Raw genomic sequence first — 22,840 nt, 5'->3', positions numbered from 1 at the left:
GCTGGACCAAAATCAAAGTTCTTAACTGAATTGGAGCCAACTCGACTGGTCAGACTTGTGCCCAAGATCTATAAAAAGTGTTTTATTATTTTTAACGAACATCATCAAATGACAGTGACAATACAGGTAAAATTGGAATTGTGGGCGTTTTTAAAAGGTAAGATTAGGTCAGGGTGCAAGAAGCATCAGTTTGTTTCTTGATATATATATATATATATATATATATATATATATATATATATATGTGTGTGTGTTTACATCTGGTGCTAATGACACACAAGAAAGTGCATTTATGTCATTTGTTAGGTAAATAAGGGACTTTAATATCTGCCCATTGATTGCAAGAGTTCAGGGTCAATAGGGTCAACTCAAGGTCTCATGCTGAGAAGCATGTCATTGATGAACAGCGAAACAAATGAGTGCGTTCACAACCCGCTTCCATCTCTCTTCTCCTTTCTCCTCTCAAATCAAATTATGCCTGAAGTGGTCATTACACTGCCCAGCGGGACAAAGAAATGTATTTAAACCACAGGCTTCCAGATTCTCTTTCCTGTTAGATTCATGGAGGGGTTATAAAACACTGAGATTTTTCTGTGTGACATAGCGTACAACAGTAACAACATGAACTAAAATTGCATGTGCCTCTAGTTTGATTCTTTAATGCCTGTTTAGCTCTAGGGTGGAGAAGATAACTTGTAGTTGAGCAGCCCTCCAGTGCTAGATTGCCATTCAACACATAGAGACACCATTATAATACCAGTGCATTCGAATGAAGGCATCCTTAGCAGACCACAGCATCACCAGCAACAGAGGAACAATGCATTCTGAACTCAGAGAATGATCAAACGCATAATACTTGTCTATTAGGTCCAGTCTAACTGTGTGTACCAAGAAAGAATGTCCCTGAGACCTAAGGGCTTGCATCTCAGCAAAACTACCTGCATACATAACTTTGAACAAGCAAATATAATTTTGCAGCCCAACAATAAAATGAGAAATGCCAAGACATTTTATAAGATTAAATGCAGTATGAATTGATAGAAGTTAAAAAAGCAGATTAATGATGGGACTATATATTTTATCAGGAACATCTTAAAGGACCAATCTCACAGTGAAAACAGTAAACAGTGTGTGCTAACTATCAGAGGCTGGAAACTGTTTGTGTTGCTATAGTGACTCAGGCCTCAGCTAAGGGCTAGTACAATGATCCAACAGCTTTCATCACCCAATCTGGGTGTTTTGATTGACAGGACATGCAGTACATTCAGGTAAGTACAGGGGAAAGGATTGCCGGACACAACACACTGGTTACGTTCTCAAAGTAGAAGCCTACATTGATCCATTTTCCCTGTAGCAAAGTAATAGAAGACTAGTTTGTTTTTCATTTAAAAAAAAAAAAAAGTTATAATCTCAATAACTTCACTTTGGATATATCACATAGCAGTTTGACAATGTTAAAATAATACTGCTCTACTGCATCAAAACAGAGCAACATTTATATAAATTTAATAAATAATGCATTCAGAGTCACATTGTTTTATTTTTTTATTTTTTGGTTGTGCAGTCAATTAGGAAGTGGACACGCAGCAGCTTAAACGCATCACATCAAATATCTGCAACAGTGTAGATGCTTCCTGCCGTCAGTCGCCAGCAACAAGTTGATGATGCAGCTTGGGAACTGGCATGCTGCTCAACACATTGAGCTCCACATCGAATTGCTAACGATGCCTGTAGGCAGCTCTAGGAAATACATCACAGCAAAAACAGAGCAAGGTGTTGTTTATAATGGCAAGCTGTATTATTTGGGCCTTTGGCCCTCCTTGTGACCAGCTCACTATTAAGATCACACTCAGTCCCTTCCACTGGCAAACAAGCCACCCCTTAGGGCCTGCTCCCTCTTGAGACATTTTTAATATAGTTTTAACAGAGGGTTTTTATTGCATATTACTGTTCGTTTGTAACAGACCATTTATTTTGGGTCTTTACATTTTGGCATACGTCTGATCGTTCTCTGCTGTATGATAAATTATAAATCACACAAGAGAAAAATCGTTAAGTATTTGTCAAAATTTCTGTCTTCTTATCCTGTGCATAGAATATATGTCACAATACAACTATGTGCAATAGTAATTCCTGATCACTTCACTTCTGAAGGCACCAATAACTTGTTTAGTTGTGTAATATGGTATAGATGGATGCAGAGAACATTATGTGGTTAACATTGTAAAATACTAATCAGTACACAGACAAATCGGACAGTCATAACTGTTTTATTGCCATTTATTTAAAGGAACTTTTTTTTTTGTAAAATATAAATACAAATAAGAAGTTTTTTTGGTTTAATTACAAAGAAGTTTAAACACAGATCCAAAAAACAATACGCACATCAGTCAGAAACATTTACTGTAATCATCACCCTTTTATATACAAAGTTCAAGCTGGTTTTCCTGCCAAACAGCGCAAAACATTTTAGTATTTTTTTTTTTTTTTTTTTTTTTTTTTTAATATCTTACAAAAAACCACCTGAAAAAATATTTTAAAATGTTCTATCTTTAAATAAAAAAAGTCAAAACCAAATCAGAACACAGGTATAAAAGAATTTCTCCTGAAGTTTAAACTTTGAGAGAGAAAAAATAATAGGAGAGGTGTCTTGCTTAGACTGGAAAAGAACTCAATTCACATTAAAAAATAACTTGATTTCAACCAATATATTTTCACCTACCTGAGGCAGGCAAGTCTACTATCAAACATTTGGAAGTGCACCACATTAAATAAAAATAATTATAAATCATAACAATGAAAACAATCTCCCTATCAAGTCATGTGTATATATATATATATATATATATATATATTATATATATATATATATATATATATATATATATATATATATTACACACACATATATACACCACACATACACACACACACACACACACACACATATATATATATATATATATATATATATATATATATATATATATATATATATATATAACACACCTACCTATTTTTTTCTGTTTTGATATTATGCTTTTTCAAAATTACAAAACATTTAAAATTGACCGTGGAAATGTATACATTATTCTGACTGGGGGTGGTGGGGACAAGACATTATGAAGGTGTTTAAAAAGAAAGCAATCTATAAAAACAGATTTAAAAAAAAAAAACCCTAAATGATATCGGAATAATCCAATTGTCCAGGCAGTGATGTTATCCAGTCGTTGTTTTGTTTTTTTTTCCAATATGTAACACATATGTACACTATGTACAAATATTTATACATATATATTTCAATGTCTGTATTAATAAATCCTCTGATGAGAGTTCAGTGAGAGGACTGCCTGGAAGGTCAGGACCTGTCCAGCAAGGCGGGGCCTCCTCCCCGCTTGTCATCCAGGCACTCCAGCGTGGAGCCCAGCAGTCGCACCAGCTCCCCGGTGAACTCCACCAAGTCCAGCAGCTCCTTGCTGTCGGGGACGAAGGCCTCCAGATCCTCGGGGCATGTCAGGAGCTGGCTGAGCGACGCCTGCTTGTAAAACTCTGCCTCTGCAATCGTCACCACCTCGATGTGAGAGAAGCTGCAGCGGAACCCGCGGGGCGTCATCTTCAGCCTCTTCAGCACGTCTGAAAGCAGCAGCCAGTTCCGAGGCCTGGGGGGGGGGGGGAGTCAAGGTTAAAAAAGTCAGATTTCCTTAAAATATACGCTTTTTTGGGGTTTATAACCTTGATACAAAATGCAAAGTTGTTAAATATTTATCCAGCAACTCAGTAACACACTACAGTTTTAAAATTGATAAGACAGCAGTTTACTTTGTGTTTTGCCAGGAGTTTCTAACTTCCTCCCCCAACCTCTGTATGCAACTAAGACTTAAGACAGGCGTGACAAACACAACATGCTAAAGGGTTACAAAGTATCACGGCACCACTGGGTATTGTGGAGTGAATTGCCAAAAGACCCAAAGAAACAATCTGCTAATCTAACAATTATCCATGATCAAGACTGAGTGCAGCACTGATTACAGGTCTCAGAATGTTGAGCACATAGTCCTGATATTCAACACAAGCCGTAAGTAACAGGAATGCAGTGTAACATCAACAAGCCCAGAACAGAGGATTACAACTTTTATATCTCAACCTCCCCATTAAAAAACATCTTCTCTTTTAACCACTGAAGGAATGTCAAGGATGCTGCTTTGCCGTCGAAGGAGAGAAGTAGCGACTCGAAACAAAGCCGGCTAAAGCAACCTGATCTTTTAGCACTGGAGAAGTATTACTAGGGCACAACTAGGTGTCTGCAAAATGTACAGCATGCTGTGGAAAGCATATTTCTGCTAAGGGTATGTGTGGAACAAGCTAAAATTATAACATTTGCAAACTTATTAAACTAGTGAGGTTTTTTTTTGGTTTCCTGAATATGCATCCTGGTTGATACCTGGAGCCTGGGTTGGGCTGACAATCTGCTTGATTTGTTTTGTTATCGTGCAGAATGCAGAACATAAACAGGATATGATCCAAATCAGGGCATTTTATAAGCCGCTTGTTGTAGCATGCAAGCCTTTCTAGTAGGGGTCAGGTTACACAGTAGTCTATTTTATGGACTTGCTGTCGTCACATCACACAATGGTTCAGAGCAAAACAGTCTGGATTTTCACACAACAAGCCCCCCCTCCATCCATCCATCGCTCACTTACTCTGTCCACTTACTTTAATAACAATACAATCTATGATCCTGTGCAGAGGGAATTCCCAAGAATGGAAACAGCATTTTCACACATGTAAGGAACACAGCTTTCTTACCCCTGAGAGAGAGACACTTGGATGTTATAGCATGGCAGGAGCGGGCGATCGGAGAACTCGAACGCGAACACTTCTTTAAAATCCTCTTCTTCCTCCTCTTCTTCCTCCTCCTCCTCCTCCTCCGTGTCGCCGGGGCCCGGTGGGTTGGCCAGAATGTCAAAAGCTGCAGTTTCATCGTTTGGCTCTGTTGAAAAAGATTTCAGTAAATACAACTTATTCCGTCATTCCCCACAATATAAAACATTCCCACATGGGCATGCCCTTGTTGTATCGTCTTTGATCATTTTCCATTTGAGCTCTGTATGCATGTGCCCAGCTATACACAGGGCTATGGAAGCTCAATAAATTGCCTGGTGCTACATTGGGGTTAGATGATAAATCCCATATGCAGCTTTGTTGCCTGAATTCTTCAGTCTCAGCAGGTTCTTGGCAGATCTGCTACACAAACTCTTAACAGTGAAAACAGCTTACTGCCCCTAGTAATGCCAATTTCTTTCAAGAATGATCATGCTTTTCAAACCCTCAGAAGAACAGTGAATTTTCTACCCCCCCCAACCCCCAGTGTTTATTTCATCTTGACACCAGGGAAATAAAAGGCTTTCACAGGTCTATTTATTTTCAATGCTCAGTCCTCCAGGAGGGGACCTCTAGCTGTCGTCGGGGTCCACTTTGCAATATGAGACTACCTGGATCCCTGGTGACCACAGCCCAGCTCTTGTGAGATAGCTCTAATTACTCGTGGGTACCTCTGGGAAGTCATCTACTCAATATCAAACAAACACTCAGGACTGACTGAGATGCTCACTTAATATATTTAGCTGTGTCTAACCGGAAGAAAAAATAAAAGGTGCAGTCTCGAATTCATTAAGGATCAGACGTGGCTCACATGTTGAAATCTCTGCACCAATCTGTAGATTTCTATTATTATTGAATTATTTAGCAGATGCTTTTATCCAAAGCGACTTACAGAAATTAAGCAAAATATAAAAGTATATAAGTTACAGGCAAAAATGCAACACACGTATATAAAATATATGCCAAATAAATATAAATCAAAGGAAAATACAAAAGATATATAAAATAGGAATTTACAAATAAAAGGTTGAAGAAGTGGGTTTTGTGAAGACGATGGTAAGCAGTAAAAGACCGAACAGTCCTAAGGAGAACTGGTAGCTGCTTCCACCACAGGGGCACAAGGGAAGAGAAGGAGCGAGTGTGGGAGGAAGGAGAGTGAAGAGAAGGCATAACAAGTGGGCCAGTAGAGGATGAGTGGATAGGGTGAGAGGGAATATAAGGAGACACGAGGGATTGGAGTTAGGAAGGGGAGTATGATGAATTGAGTGATAGGCAAGCGCAAAGGTCTTTAGATGACAACACGTTCTTTCTCAACGCTTAACCACAACTTGTCTGCAAATTTCAGCTCTTATGCAGCTTGCCTTGAAACATGTATTCATCCATAATTCTAAAGCACTCCTATCATACACATCTGAAGGATAAACTATCACAATTGGCTGTATAAGAGAGGCCTCAACAGTTACAATTTTTAAGTCTAGATTGAAAACTATTTTTATGATTTATCATTTCAATTTGAATCTGTCAATTTTTTTTACTGTTTTGCTGTTATATATATATATATATATATATATATATATATATATATATACACACACACACACACACACACTGTTTTTATGGTTTTTGCAGTTTTATTGTTGAACTGTTGTTTTCTGTTAAGCACCTTGAGACGGCTCTGCCTTGTAAAGCTCTATAGAAATAAAGGACTACTTTAGATTATTATACTTGTATTTCAAACATGTGCATCTTGACAAAAATATCTTACTAAATAGCACAACAGATATGCCCCCGCCCTCCTCAGATCAGTCATCTTAACATCACAGACAAGAAATGAAGACATGCATTGAAGGTTATTTTTTTTTTTAATAAATAATGCCACAAATACTCTGATCATGATTCAGCTCAGTTATCTAACCTTCCTCCCTCAATAACGTAAACAAACACGAGCACAGCTCAGGCTGTGGGAGTCACCCCTGATGTCTTGGATAATGCCGACAGGCACATTCAGCAGGGATGCTCTGCAGCCCTCTCCTCGTTCGCTGCAAGCTGTTTCACGCTGCTGTGAACACTGTTCTGCTGGCTGCTTGCTTTCTGGTGTTACTGCACATCAAACAACAAGCCCCGACTCACCGCACACACAGCTGCCGTAGAAGTCCCAGTACAGGCCAGGGTCATCGTCTCTTCGGCTCTGCAGGTCAGCAAAGTACTCTGGAGGAGAAAAAAACAAGACGACAGGATCTCATCAAGACAAGCAACGGACAGCAGCAGCAAGGGTCTCAATCCACTGTGCAGGCGAAAGTTATTAACCTGTGAACAGCACAGACAGGTTATGTCTTTTTTTGTTTATTTTTATGGGAGGATAATCTGGCTAAATGTGAACAAGTAGAATCCACATGACCACCACACGAATGTAATTAATCATTTGCCCTTAGGGACTGCTGGAACAAAGGGAATCTCAACCCCAGCCATGCAACTGGAAAGGATGGAAGCAGCTTAACATTTGTCCACCATTTACCATAGCTTCATTTTTACAATATACAGCATTACACAAATCCATAAAGAAAATGTAATCCATTAGTTAATTCATATACACAACAGTAATCAAATACTAAACAGTGCATCATCAGAAACTTACTGACCTTGTTTTTGCTACTTCAGGTCCAGTACAATCTTTTACATAAGCTGGTAAGAACAAAGACCAACATGTAAGCCATGGAACCAGTATAAATGAAATCTGATTAAACTGTTCAGACACAGCTTGGTCTAGATCCCGACAGCCTGCGTTTCAATCTTAAGGATGCAAGCACCTCACTGAGGTAGGGCACTGCAGCCTCTCTAACACGGAGCACAAAGTTCTAAATCACCGGAGGGATGTATGAAGTAATTAAACAGCAACACTGAGAAGGGCTGATTAGGACAATAATGAGGCGCGAACAACACGGCGAGGGGGTGTAAATTAGAAGGGGGAAGACGAGACAACGCTTTTACAATTTATTGCACATCTTCACTGACCCTCCGAAAGCCCCTTTAAAAGAGGCAGTATGAAATCCCACCAGAGATCCTTCAAATGGAGTATCGCCACCTGGGTCTCAGTGCCTAGTAAATAAAGATGTTTTATCACCACTCACTGGATAAAGGGAAAGCATATCAAATAACGAGGGATGGATTTGCTACCTGACTTAAAACAGTCCCGAGAAAGTAAACAAGTACAAAATCCACGGTCAAAACAAGTCCGTTCTCAAACCAGCGCTGGCCTCACATAAAACTTAATCTGGCAGGATCACTTATAATCCCCAGTCCACCCTGATGAAGGAATGACTAATTAGGGACATGATGAATAGAAGTCATTTGATATGTATGTAGATTAGAATAGGGAGAATGTGGGTGGAGGGAGTTTCCTTAAATAATAAAATAAATAGACAGGAAGGCTTTTGTTTTAAAGGGTACGGTCTGAAATCAGACAGACACAAACCACCACTGCATGACTTGGACAGAGAACAGAAGAAAAACATACCCATAATGTCTTCATAGCATATGGGTAGCTGGGATTCTGATTTGGAGTGGATTGATTGCAAGGAGGGTTGGGGTGGGACAGTGTGCTCTAGAGTGGATTACAATAATAAAAGGGGAGTACACAAAGGGAGCGGATCCCACAAGCACAAGGACAGGTGGGTGAGGGAGCACAGGAACAGTGTCATGGGGGAAATAAATAAATAAATAAAACAAGGGAGACAGGAGTGGTGTAAAAAATTCTAGGGCTCTTAATACTGTATCCTTGGTACTAGATGCATTCAAACCACTATAAAAAGGGGCTACATATCCAGGAATGTACAACGCATATTTTTCATGAACATACCACGTTGTGTAATTAGAGATATAACACTGCACTGTTAAAGTACCACCACACTGTGACTTCAGAAGGGGACAAAAAAAAAAAAAAAAAAAAGACAGCTCACACGCGTCTATCTTGTTGTTCTCTGTTACTACGGCAACCAGAGAGCTGGAAACAAGCATTTTAAATGCTAAGTAGCAAATAATGGATTAAAGAATGAAACGCACGAGAGGACTAATTGTAGCTAGGGGGAATGGGTTCTTGTGATGCCAAAGGTAGCATTTTTGTTGCATCTTCTATCCCCTACCATCCCACCTTCTTAAGCATGAATATTACTGGTTTATTTCTCATTATCTGTAGGTCAGGCAAGAGGTGCAGTGATCTTTTGTGTGTGCCCATCACTGCTGCGCGAACTAGCGTACTAAAACCATGGCCTCAGCAGCGAGCTGGAGTCTAGGGCTGCATGTTTTAAAAGCATGCTCCTCTCAACTCTTTTCTGTTTCGTCAGCTAGGTCTCTCCATCTCTTTGATCTCTTTAGTTCATTATTACCTGACTGGAACCTAGCACCTACCTTAATTATAAGTTACTATAATACTACCTTAAATTAGATGTTGGTTAAGAAGTAAATGCAAAACCAAGCTGTCACAACAAATGCTTTTTGCAGCCAGCCACCACTACAGCAGTGCATTGGCTTCCATGCAGTATTGAGAGGAGTGGGTCAGATCACCTGGCCAGGATTGCCTGAGCATGGACAGGAGGAGGACAGTCTGAAATAACGATCTCGGTGGCAGGCTAGCTGCCTGCCTGTAAAGTAATTGGGTCCTACTTGTTATCTGAAGAAGAGACAGGTGCCCACTGGAGCTCAGCTTGTGAAATGAAACCACGTGTCTAATGAAGATGCCGAGTCTCACAGGAACACGATGGAGCCGCAGGGAGGGATTGATTCAATAAGCTCCAGGCGGCTGGGGGGGAGGGGGGGGATGTCTGCACTAACACAATGTGAACAGACTGTGCAAGACGTAGCTTTGTTTATTAAGCTATTTCCTTGCCTGGACAGGGAACTTACAGTCCAGTCCTGTTATCATTGATGCCACTCAAACTCAAGTTTCATAAAAGCCAAAAATCTGTAAGCAGCAGACCTCTTAAATTAAACATCCAGTGTCTGTATGCTTTACTTGATTTCAGACTCCTGCAAGTACATTCAAAAGAGAACTGGCCACAGTTGATTTGTAATATGCCTGTGTATAGGGGAACACTTCAGACTTCAGCATTTTCGTTCAAAAGGAGAAAGTTTACACATGCCACATACAATGCCTGCCTGTAAATAATTGACTAAAAATCCATGAAAACTGTGAATTTTACTTTTTGTACAATCATTATCTAAAAATCTGGAGAAAAGAAGAGTCGCCTTTTTGATTGGCTGGTGAGCTCTGTTGGGCTTTTCTAACAAAGCCAAGTTTCCCCTACTAGTTGCTTAGCAACCTCAAAAAACCAGTAAGCACATTGAAGGTTAAGCAACATCCTTCCTTGCCCAAATAGTTCAAAGTTTCAGACTAAGACAGCTATTTCTGTCTCTTCCAGTGGGGTGACAGACACAGGGAGTCATATATGGGAGGACAGTCTTTAAGCTTTCGATTCCTACCTGACAGAAACTTCTCCATCAAGTCACTGTGGGTCATCTTGAGGATGCTGCGCCCCGAGTAGGTGGCGAGAGTGGGGTCCGCCCCAAAGGAAAGCAGCAACCGAACAATATCCAGGTGGTCATTCTCCACAGCATCATGGAGAGGCCTGGATGGAAACCGCAAGGAAAGGGATGGTACAATGATTTAGCCTCTCTTTAAAACATCAGAAAACACATCCGTGTGTTGGCAAGATGCATTTTGGTGTCTGGAATGAGCAGGCTGGCCTGCTGCCTGCTGGTAGTAAAACAAGACATGCTTGTGTGTGTGCGCGCGTTTGACCCCTATTGTCAAGCTGGATCCCTATTATAGATTCATGGCAGCACATGACGCTTTTGGCAGGAGTCAAAAGCACTCTTTAGCTATCCACAGAGCAGGGATAGGACCTGCGCAAGGCAGTACCTGGAAAATGTGTCCTGGAAATGTCGTGAATGTATGCCCTGAAATTTCCACCAGAAGAAATCCCATATTATCCTTGGTTATTGCTACAAAACCGCAACATATAAATATCCACCAAACAAAGTTGGACCTTGCCACTTGCTGACCGTTTGTTTTAGATTGGAGGTTTCAGGCTGAAAAAAAAAGCCTGATTGTAAAGTATCCTTCAAGATGCAGGGCAGTGTCTTTAGAGAAGGGGCCGCTCACCTGGTTCCATCCTGGGCACTGCAGTTGACATCAGCTCCATACTCCAAGAGGTGCTGCACGATGGACAGCCAGCCCCTGGCACAAGCTTCATGCAGAGCACAGTACCCGGCATTGTCACGGTGATTCACATCACACACCTTATTTTCTAAGCAGTATAGAACCACTTCCTTCAAAGAATAAGAAGAAAAAAAGACATTGGAATGGTTATGCGTGAAGAGTCCTGTAATTGAAAGGAGTTCCTCAGGCTTCACTCAAGGACACGCTCTGCATTGTCTGCTTTAACAGAATAGGTGCTGGAGCAATCTGTGAACTGAATATGTTTCATCATCTATGAAACCATCTTGTACTGAAATAATGACAAGAAAAAAAAGAAATCAATAAATGGAGGATTCCAGAAGCAGAGTTAATACAAACACTTAACCGACGTTTACATACAGTATAACTAGTGGGTTTTTTTCTAGCCAGTCTTCCAGGACAGGTAAAACGGATTTCTTTTTTTACACAACTTTTTTTTTTTTTTTCCCTGACACAAACGGGACACATCTGAAAACATGGCAAATCAATGGATTTTCATGATTATCCAATTAAATTATTTATTATGTCAATAATCTACACCATCTTGATTTTGCTTCTTTTTTTTCCCCCTCTAACAGAAAACCAGAGATTAGAATACCTTTCATGACTAGGTTTTATTTTGCAGGAAATCTAAAACAGGCATATTGCATTGATAATTGGTTTAATGTGCAGGTTGCCAAGGTCAGTCCAGTTCTATCTTTTAACTTGACAGGAACAGAAATGAGCAGTGTAGCTACATTAGATATCGCAACACAAGGGCTGAAAACATCTCATTTGAACTTGCTGCAATCTTTTAAAATTCCTATTTCTATGCAAATTCAGTAGGCTCGACCAGAGCTTTTATAATTCTCCCTTCTTTGCGGATTGGAGAAAAATGAGAATAGCTCATCCAATCTGTCCACATTGGTCAAATTATAATTTGGACAAAAAAAAATATAAAACCCACCCTCCCCAATCTGCTGGGTTTACATTCAGTACTCATTCAGGTTTCTTAAATCATCAAAATCTGTTATGTGAAATCCAGCACACAGACTAACATTTAAAAGAACTCTAGATTAGGGGCTATTTATAAAAAAAAAAAAAAAAAAAAAAAACCTTCAGCTTGTTAAATTTTGTGCCAACTAAAAGATGAGGGACAACAGTACTGGCTATACATTGAGGCACGGTGCTGGCTGGCCTCCTTTCATAGCTCTGAAAGCACACCTCAGTCCTGACCTGGATACACCCTACTATTCAGTACAGGACTCTCTCAAGCAACATTTCCATGTGACCCGAGCCAGATTCAAAGCTATGGTCCCCCATTTATGTGTGTATAGGGTTAAAGCATTCAAGACTTTGCTAATTGAGAGAATGGGTTATTCAGATTTTTTTTTTATGGACAGAATTGACATTAAAAGTACCGATTACACCGAGATTTAATTAATACTGCAGTTGCTTTCGCTGCCACTTGAATAAAACTATACTAAAGAGAATGTACCATTTTCTTCTAAAATTAATCATTAGACTTCAGCACTGTGTCATTGCCTAGCACTGCTTTTGAAGAGTAATGTACTGGGAGCTGGCTATGCTGCCTTTGTGACTGGCAAACGTATCGTATTTTAGGATTCAAATCTACATTACACACACAAACTACGACACCAACTGCAGATAACAGACACCAAATATAAAACTGGACAGAAGTGTCTAAAAATCTGGTGCATAATACAGGACAAATCTAACATTTTACATAATATGGGATATATTTGGAGTGGAAATTACACTATTATTATTATTATTATTATTATTATTATTATTATTAACAATCAACCCATAACTGCCATTGAAAGCACTGTAGAAAGACCCTCCTTTCACAGTGCAGCCTCACCACATTTGAAGTTACATCCCTTAGTGGATTGCCAGTTGTTAGCTAGTAAACACAATCTCAGCTGACAAAGACCCCCCCCCCCCCCCACCACACACACACACACACACACACACACACACACACACACACTCCTTCCCCAACAGTGTCCTAGTGTAACAGACGTATCTCCTCTCATCCAGCGCATTTGCAGCATTTAGTTGGGTGCTTCTTGATTTCATCGACTCGGGGAATGGTATCTAGGATACAGCATGAAGCTGCTCCGTTACCAGGCCTGCACTAACCAGACTAACGTGGATCACAGCAAAAGCTAATGAGCTGTCTGTCTGAGGCTTGAAAATAACCCAGGTCACATGACTACAAGGATCGAGTTTACAGCAGGCATTCACTGCTAGGGGGGGGGGGGGGTCTGGAGAGAATCGGACAGGGATCTGTATGCCTCATCGTACCACACAGAATTTGTAATAAATCTTTTTTTTTTTAATGATTTATTTATTCACCCTAATAAATCAGCGAAAGAAAGCTTCATGTTCCGGCTTCTTACTGATTTCAGCAGGAGAGGAGTCTCAGAGTTACAGCGGCTGAGGTTTACCTCAGGAATATTTCCCCAGACCGCGGCTTTTACCAGCCAGAATTTACATGGTGAAGCAGGAAATGAGAAGTGTCTGTGTGACTAACAGCTCAGGGAAAAAAAAAAAAAGTACTATATATTGCATTGTTACTAACAGTTCCCTGACTAAAAAGACATTTCCACGGTCACTTTCTCTCATGTACTTGCCTGTGCACAGTTTCAATGGAGAAAGGAACATCTGTTTAGATAAAAGATTGAACCCTTACTGGCACATAAAGTCTAGCTAGAAATGCAGATTGATACAAATGCCAAATAGTAACTAGCACTAGCGATACAAATATTATATACTCCAAGGAAACCGTCTTCCTTCTAATAAAAAAATACAAACAAGAGAAGTAGACTTATAAAACCAAGAATAATTAATTTTTCCACCTTCAGTTAATATTACTAGCTACGAAAAAATGAACACAAAGACACTAAATCCAAATACTATGGTGCATATTATGTAAAACTTAAAGACTAAACGCTTGCCTACAAAATATTTCCTTCAAATGCATTATTGGTCTATCGAAGCTGCCATGCAACAACAAAAACGTGCAGTTTCTATAAAACGGCTTTCCCTCGTAACACCGGGCTTCTGCTTTTGCTTGACTTGACTTTAGAGCCTGCAGGGGGTTCTGGCTGGGAAGTTGTGCAATTCCCATGAAACACTACCAAAGCCTGCCCTATCTGGAGCGGTGGGGGCTACCAGGCGTCATGCAAGGGAATCTGAACCCTGTGTCAGCCCTGTGCTGCTGTGTATGTCCCTGTGGTGTTTTTCTGCGTGCCTGTCAGTCGCTGGCGATACAGGCATGCTCACAGGGCTTTTCTTGGTTTGGCAGCTCTGAGCCTCTTCGTTATTAACAAGGCTGCCAGTAACCACAGCAGGTAACTCCAAGACCAGACGCAAACCATGAAGTCTCAATTTGCGACTTGCCTCATTAACATTTTAAAACACAGTGCCAGCATGCATCAAAAACCACAGCGAGGATGAGTGAGTGAGGGGGAGAGAGACTGAGAGAGAGAGAGATAAATAGGGAGTGCAAAAGAGAGACTGATACTGCACACAGCAAATACATGCAGCAACACACATCACAAGCCTGAATTAACATGGCATCTGCAAGAGGACTAAACACAGACTTGACCCAAACCCTACATTAACTCCTTTCCGTCCACATAACAATCAAGAGTCAACTTATCCATCTCTTTTAAACCATTTTACCCTACAACTGGGATAAAGCAGCAATACAATGCAAGTTATCTGGAAGACCTCCTCCTTCTACCCCACTAAGATGTGCAAAAACCCCCAAAAAAACACACCACTTGGTGACAAGTGGATTGACAGACACAAATCCCTGGGAGTTCAGGCTGGTGTTCTCATCTCGTGGGGTTTTGCCAAAATAGCCTCAGTATTCCGGTCCAGTCTGGGCAATCCTATTTGCATCTAACACAGCCTAGCAGGCGGCAATCATTTGCAATTTATTTTTCAATAAAAGGTTGTTAGAATCTTGGATCCCAAGCCCTCAAAGGAACAGCTCACTTCAGCCAACAGATCTTTCAGTCCTGACCCTCTCAGTCAGTAAGGTTGTCAATTAGTGCTAGTTGTAATAGAACTTTCTACTGCAGCCAATTCCATTCACCACAAACTGGGCAGAGAACTCTGAAACTCGTTTTGCATGCTTCTGAACTGCCAAAGAGATACACATGAATAACAGATTGTCTTAGTAATAATGCTATTCATTTCAATTTCTTTTTTGTGCATAGAAAATTAAGAAACAATAATCTACTGATGGAGCAAAAAAGACTAGAACTTGCAATATACAAGTTTCATACACTATAATTTCCCAAACTAAGCAATATAAAAAATACACCAAAAACCAATGAAATATGGAACTAAAAGCACAAAGGAACACAAGAAAAGCAAAACAAAAAAAGTAAAAAATCCAGAATAGTCACTAACCAAAAATCATTTTAAAACCATCTCAATGTGTGCTCAAACATCTATGCTCAATTATTCATGATTACATTTAGTTTTTCTGCTTTTGACACAGAAAAAAATGAGCCAGACCTGGGCATAAGCAGAACTCAATATAAAAAGCCTACAGTATTAGTGCCAATTAAAAGCAGTGAAAGACTAAAAAAAAAAAAAAAAGAGAAAGGAAAAAAGGCGGGTCTCGAGAGACACCCATGTAATGGTCTAAAAGAGCACCTATTTAACACCTTCCACACAAAGCGCCATCACCAGGAGGATTAATTAAACCCTGGATGGAGGAGTGCACTTGTTGGAAAACTGATTGCGTTTTAATGGCAAAGAGCAATTTCACACCAAAGAGCAGAAAAACTACAGTACAGCCTGTGAATGGCTTTCACATTGTAATATTTCATTTCTCTGTGAAGAAGCCTAACAGACAAAAGGGGGGGGGGCAGATAGAACCTGGAGAGCCTTTCTTTTCAAGGGTTAATTTAGAAGCCCTTTCTGTCGCAGGAGGTAAAGTGGATTAATGAACTAAGGCAGTTGCAATGGGGGGGGGGGGTTATTTTCTCAGGGATGGAGAGGGTTGCAAGCCCCCTGGGGAGTGTGGAGGGGGAGGGGGAGGTTGATTCAAGCAGCTATGCTTTACAGTGCGCGATGGTGAAGACCGCCCATCCCAGTCCACAGCACAGACACATGAGCAGGGCGGCACACTAACAGACAGGCAGCAGCTGCCAAGGAACCTCCAGCTGCTCTGCTCCTGTCTCCCTCCCCAGCAGCTGTCTCCAGCAAGGGTGGGGAGAATGCGCCCAGACACGGTTCCAAAATAACATTTAAAACAGGGTTCTGCATCATTCACTTAAGCTACACTTTTCATTTCAAACCTGGACTCAAGTAAAACACATTGCAAATAGCCATGATAGCTAAGATTTCTCAAGAAGGAGGAATAATTAGTCTGTATAAAATACTGGCTAGTTAAAAGCATAATGTAAAAAACACATGTACATTTTTGTATGTTGCTAGCTGACTAATTTGAAGTTAAATCCATGCAAGGTTTTTCAGATTGAAAGCGTTGTATTGTTGTGGCTGAAATTCTGAAGGAGTCACACACATACACACACACACACAGTGGAGAAGTGATATTTTCCAGAGCTTGTGCTAAGCTTTTGCTTGGTGCCTGTCGGGGGACTCTGACATGCAGTTCATTAATGAAATGTGAGGAGGCAGAGCGTATGGCAGTGGGACTCCAATGAAGGAAGAAGTGGGTGTCACCAACAACAATCTGAGTCACAAAAGCAAGAAGAGCGGATTTGAGCGGCAGGGGCGGCGAGGGGAGGGAAAAAGAAAAGCAGCTTACCTCGTAACCCAGACGGGCAGCCCTTTGTAGCAGCGTCTCGCCGGCATTCTTATTGACAATCAGCCTTCGTGCTTCAGGTGGCATGGGCCGGCTGGTGGGGGTCTCCTGAGGGGGGTTCCCAACAGGCAGAGGTGAAGGGTGGGTGCTCGGGGTCTGTGGGAGGATGAGGGAGGCCTTGGGGGCGCAAGGCTTGGCCGCTGAAGAGTCATAATCCGAATTAGAGGCTGTCCGTTTTCTGGAGGATCTCTTTACACTGACCTGTCAATGCAAAAGGCAGTTTGTGTAACACAGGTGACAATAAGACTGTTTTCCTACAGTTACGTGGGAAATAAGAAGGGGTTTGAAGGATAATGAAAAACAAGCTATAAAAGCGGTTGTAAAGAGAAAAGATTAAAAAAAGGGGGGCGAGGGCAGTCATCTAGATCTATAAAGTTTTATCATGAGGCAGCAATTTTGTATTTCACAGCGCATTGCAGAAAGGTACAGACAACACTGCACTATGCGGAGTGGTTAGTGTTCTGCAGCAACGGATGTGATTGTGTGCGTCTGTAATCTGTAGTTTTAATAGCACTTCCAATACAGTAACTGTTTGATATGGTGTAGGAGACATACGTGTTGCGGATTCCTTCTATAATGTTAAAAAAAACTAAACAAAATACAGGGGGGAAAAAAAAAACAGTGATGCTTTATACTTGGTCATAGCAACAAATCTCTTATCGAAGACACATAACTGTTGTTCCTGTATGCTGCAGAGGAGCATGAAACAGTTCCACAAATCTCCTCAGAATCCAGCAGTTGCTCACCTTTTCTTCCCCGTGCTCGGCGTCGGTGCTCTCGTCTCCGGTCACAGATGTCCTCCTGCGCCCCCTCAGGCTGATGTGTTTGGTTTTGCACTGCCGCTTCCCTTTGGGTTTCTCAAAGTCCACGTCACTTTGCAGCCTGGGTGTGTCACACTCCTTCCCTGTTGCGGGGGACTTGCACAAGCCACTGGTCTTGCGGTGCTCCTTCAACCTCTGTCGCTTGTCAGAGAGCCGGGACCCAGACTGGGGGGTCTTTTTCCTGAGCACAGCTTCTGTGTTCGAGCCTGATTCAGGGCAAGCCCCTTTGCACGGTGGGGAGGCAGGAAGAGTGGGTAAACCTTTAACACAAAAAAAAAATAAAAAAAATCTTTAGGAACAGGTGCTGGCTGTGTCAACACTAAAGTGCAAATGCTTTGCTTTCCTGAGTGACAACAGAATGAGCAAGACTGACCTCCGCTTGCAAAGGAGGTTTTCAGTGTACCGTGTAAAAACACCAGGGAAAGCTCAATACACACGGGAGAGTAGCAATCAGACGTAGATCACAAACACCTGAAAATGTCACTTCAACATGAAAACCTACAGTACAAAGCGAGAGCTTCTTTTAAGGTCTGTCGTGGCTCTTTGAATATAGCGTGTGGCTGCTTGACTAGAGAACAGTAAATCTTTTAATGTAGAGGCCTTGCTCGGGAGAGCATTTTCTTTGTTTTTATTTTAACCTCTCAAACCGTTGGTAAGTAAAAGTAAAATGTGAAAATTGCAATAAACACAGGTGCACAGTGCATAGGCCTCTTATGGGCACATGCGACAGTGATGACCTTAGTAGACTTACTGATGTTTTTCACATACATACACATTCATACTCATTATGATAAGCAACCAACCTGGAAATCAGCTCCTTTTAGACCTGCTCTCTACCGATACCCTTTAACTCAGTGTCTCCGATTCCACAATACGATAATAAATGTGATAATAAATGCAATAATAAATGCAGCACACCCCCTCTAGGAAACCAATTAAAATGACTGCAGTTGTTTTGACGGTCCAGAAGGCCAGGAAAGGGTTAACAGTGTTTTGTTATGCTAATTCTGACCCCCTGCACTCACCCCTCAATATGAATGCTTTAAAATGCAATTGTAAGTTAGCCTCAGTATTCCGTAAATAATTAATTCAGTTGCGCTTGAAGGAAATGTGCTGCCAGAGGAAAAGAAATACAGCCACTCTCATGACCGGGTGAACCACACACACACTCACACAGTTTAGTTTGATAGGGCTCGCTGCAAACAGAGCTGTACGCCATAGTCATTTCTTTACTTTTCTTTTTCAGTTGTATTTTAGACGGCCTGCATGCTCAGCACTCTTGGTCTTTGCGTCAAGACTGAAATATTTCTCCTTGGATAGCAAATGCATTCCACTCCATGGTACGGCTCACAGCGAGTGCTGTCTAATGCCCCCCCCCCCTCCCTCCCTCCCTCCCCAGTCTGTGGATTGTCACAACCAGTAAACCTTCCACATTATATCACACACACCCAGGATCCCTGTTCAGAGTCAGGGGACTAGATAGTGAAGTGTTGTGGCCCCTGCTTTGCACGCACCCACAAGTTTGTAAGAAACCACACAGCTCCACGCTGATACAAGCATGCTGCATCTGTATAGATTCAAAACATTAACTCTTCATGTCACAAACAGAAAAGGAATCCCACCCCGATCTCTAGAGTACTCTACTGGTGATGTTTTATGAAAATGTGATTAAATTGAATAATAATTACTCCCCTGTGTATGTGGTGGCTCATTACCGCTCAGCACGCAACAAATTAATAAATAGGGAAATGGCTTATAGGAGAGGTTTTAGTGACTGTCTGTAGAATAATGTGCTCAGAGATCACAAGGCAGTTTACTACTTCACCGGCTAGTTTAAATTAGCCCCTGCATGTTGAGGCCAGGAGGGGCATGTTACTATGTAATATCTAGAGGCAATCTTAAAAAAACCTCCAGCAGGCACCAGGGATTTGTATATAGTGGTGTGTTGTTTGAAATATCCCATTGATGGAATAGTTAATGAAAAACGGAATGGGATTTGGTTCTGGTCAGTAACGAAATCAAAAGGCGCCTCACGTGTCCAAAGCACAAGACAGCTTGTTTACAACACCTCGTCCTCCTTACCCTGTTTAGCATCGCAAGCACCGTTCTTAAGAACCGCACATTCAAAATCATGCACGTTTATTTTAAAGAGTATTGTATGTACTAGTGTTAGATGTTTACAACCACGTATTCTACATCATTCATATATAAAGTATTAGTACGTGCAGAAAAATTAATTCAAGGCAACCGCAGGACAATAAATAGATAAATAAACCCGCATACATTAGCAGGGTTGCCACCTTTGCCACCGACAACGCAACTGCCCCACCCCTCACAGGGCTACATCATGTCTGATATATGTATGTTAATAAACAATATTTACTTATGCCAATTATATATACACATGTATAGATAAACAAGTGGTGACATACAGATACCGGTAGACAGGATTTTACATTTCTTACATTGGTCGTGTTCTCAGCAACATTTATTAAGATTGTTTTGTTTTGTTTTCAACAGCACAAACGAACTTGAATGTGAACCGATGGAGAACGTTGTAGCCTACATAATATCCTTTGAGTCTATTTTTTGAATTTATACTTGCTGTTTGATTTTGCCGCTTCCAACCATTTATTACTTTTAACGGAGACATCGTAGAATTCAACAGCAACAGCTGACGTTGATCTAATGCCAGTCCGGCAAATTTCACTTTCAAACCCAGTACTTCTGTCGCACGTCTTCCTCACTCTCGAGTGATTTTCAGACTCCCACACACAGTCCGCTTGCGAATTGGTGGACAGACAGATGTTGTACTTTCAGCAGTTTTAATATAAATATTACCACTAGCCCGGCTTGTTTTTAATTCACTTAAACCGGGCCAGTGGTAATGTTCATATTGAAGTAGGCTACAATACTGTTTTCATTAAAACGTGTTGTTCGTTGTTGAAATTAACGTTCAGCTTTCATATTTTGTTGTGTACTCATTTAATCAAAGTACAGCAATACGTTTTTCAAATCGAGTAAGCATATTTGTGAATAAAAAAACAACACAGTCCTTGTGCTGCCAGTGTCGTTAAAGACACTCAGCTAAAATCGTAAAGTATTCAAGTACGAACTTGGCAGCGGACTGTATCTTAACGCGGACGCAAGAACCGTGTTGAGAATTTTAAGAAAACTCATTTGAGCAAAAATGTGTGAGATTTTTAACTTTCATAACTGGCACAAATTAAGCACTGGGTGACAGGTCTCTCTGGGTTTTGCAAAAATAAAATTAAAAAAGGAAAAGGATTGGTCACCCCACTTCCTTAAATCTAAATATGCAGACACTTCTTGTTCTGGTGTGCGCATTGAACTTTTGTTTCTAATGTTAGTTTATTTATCTCCACCGATTACATAGTCGGCATGCCAGTAAAGTGGTCAAAGATTTCAGATAATGTGTGTCCTCATTAGTTGATGCCTAGCCGACGTACCTTTCTCTGTGTCACTCCTACAGAGACGCTCTTCCGACCGGCTTCTATTGCCCTTGCCCTCTGAACTTTTCCTTTCGTTTGCTGTGGCCTCTGGCTGGCAGGGCTCTGCAGAGTCAGTCTTCCTGCTGTGTGCAACGAGAGGTGACGGTGCCAGGGGCGGGGTCGGCCTCTCGGGTGAAAGCTGCTGCTCCCAGAGCTCCCGGAGGTGCTGGAGGTGGCGCTGCTTGCAGGGGTGCAGTCCTGTCAGCTCAATGCACACTTTAAGGTTCTTCACTTCATTGCAACAAGACTCTTCCAAGACGTGCTCAGCGGATGGGTTGGGAAAGTCCTTCTCCGTCCAGTCGTCTTTACATATATATATATATATATTAAAAAAAGGAATTACCTCACAGCTCAGACAGGTTCACGATACATACACTGCAGCGCATGATTTCTATCTCGCTGTCTTTTTACTGCAAATTGCGGCGAAGCATATCCTTCCACAGTCTGAAGCGCATATCACTGCATTGAAAACAACTCCCAACACTGAGCTTAAGCGGAGACAGAAGCATTCCTTTTTTTACATTACTTAAAAAAAAGTCAGCAGACTTTTCTATAGGGTAGAGTCTCCAGTAATCTAAATGGCAAATTAACTCGGCGGAATTAGGTTTAACGGCTTCTAACCAACGGTACCTTTGTAGGTCTGAAGGCGTTGGAGCCAACTACAAGCAAACTACTCCAACTAACTCTGTTCAGGAAAATTCACTGGCACGAAACAGTTCTTAAGATCTAACAGCTGCAGCAAAAAATCTGCGACATAATGCTGCTACTCCTATAGAAAAAATTCAGCAAGCATTCATCCAAGTGCGCTAAACCTACCGGTTATTTATTTGAAGCACGTAATGGATTTTGTTGAATTTCTTTTTAGAGAAAAACATTTATACAGACTCCCAGTATTTAATTGCATAAATTTTAAACCAATATGATGGTACGCACAATAATAAAACATGTAACGCGTGCTTGTAGTTTGATTGACAGAGATTCAAAATGATTAAACTGTGTGAAGCCAATTAATCAAGTTTTGTGTCTTTACTCCACAACGGTTAACAGCTAACCCAATAAACTATATATATATATGTGTGTGTGTGTGTGTGTGTGTGTGTGTGTGTGTGTGTGTGTGTGTAAGGGGGACAGCATCACCATGACGTTTGCAACAGACAAGGGATTCACTTCTGCCGGCTCACTCACTTGGCTTGTCTTTATTTATTACACACAACAACATGAAATATGTGCAAGAATGTGCTGGAAGAGACAGAGAACAATGAGTGGTCTGCATACTGGAGGGGCCTTCTACTGGATGCAAGGACGGGGCCCTTAACCTCATGAAACTATTCTATTCAGTAATGCAAACTTCTAAACATTGGTATATAATTTGATTCAGTGATGTAAGGTAGGCAAATAAATCAAGTTTCTACATTTCAGGGCTGCAGTATTAAGATCTATCAGTGTTCTGACTTTGATTACACTATGTAACACAATTTTTGTTCCTGGGTAGTAAGTGTTATTTCCTAATTGCTTATGCCTCAAAAGTATAGAAAAT

The 22,840-nt window shown here is 41.0% G+C and overlaps 1 protein-coding gene across 4 annotated transcripts in view; it reads right to left on the bottom strand.

Moving 5' to 3' along the window:
* Nucleotides 1-3,010: 3,010 nt before the first annotated feature.
* Nucleotides 3,011-22,840, bottom strand: part of LOC121327675 (BCL-6 corepressor-like) — a 50,059-nt gene continuing 30,229 nt past the window's right edge. For 3 of the 4 annotated variants that reach the window (XM_041271816.1, XM_041271818.1, XM_041271817.1), the window contains 8 exons: nt 21,262-21,606; nt 17,717-18,051; nt 16,914-17,171; nt 11,039-11,205; nt 10,357-10,502; nt 7,012-7,089; nt 4,807-4,990; nt 3,011-3,659 (listed from right to left, as the gene is read on the bottom strand). In XM_041271816.1, coding sequence (XP_041127750.1) covers nt 3,359-3,659; nt 4,807-4,990; nt 7,012-7,089; nt 10,357-10,502; nt 11,039-11,205; nt 16,914-17,171; nt 17,717-18,051; nt 21,262-21,606 — 1,814 coding nt within the window. In that variant the 3' untranslated portion in view covers nt 3,011-3,358. The remainder of the gene's footprint in view (nt 3,660-4,806; nt 4,991-7,011; nt 7,090-10,356; nt 10,503-11,038; nt 11,206-16,913; nt 17,172-17,716; nt 18,052-21,261; nt 21,607-22,840) is intronic. The other variant, XM_041271819.1, reaches the window with a different exon arrangement.

This window comes from Polyodon spathula, chromosome 15, assembly GCF_017654505.1.
Source record: "Polyodon spathula isolate WHYD16114869_AA chromosome 15, ASM1765450v1, whole genome shotgun sequence".
In the NCBI taxonomy this organism is placed as follows: Eukaryota; Metazoa; Chordata; class Actinopteri; order Acipenseriformes; family Polyodontidae; genus Polyodon; species Polyodon spathula.
The sequence above is the reverse complement of the archived record's forward strand: the minus strand, read 5'-3'. Positions and strand labels throughout refer to the sequence as shown.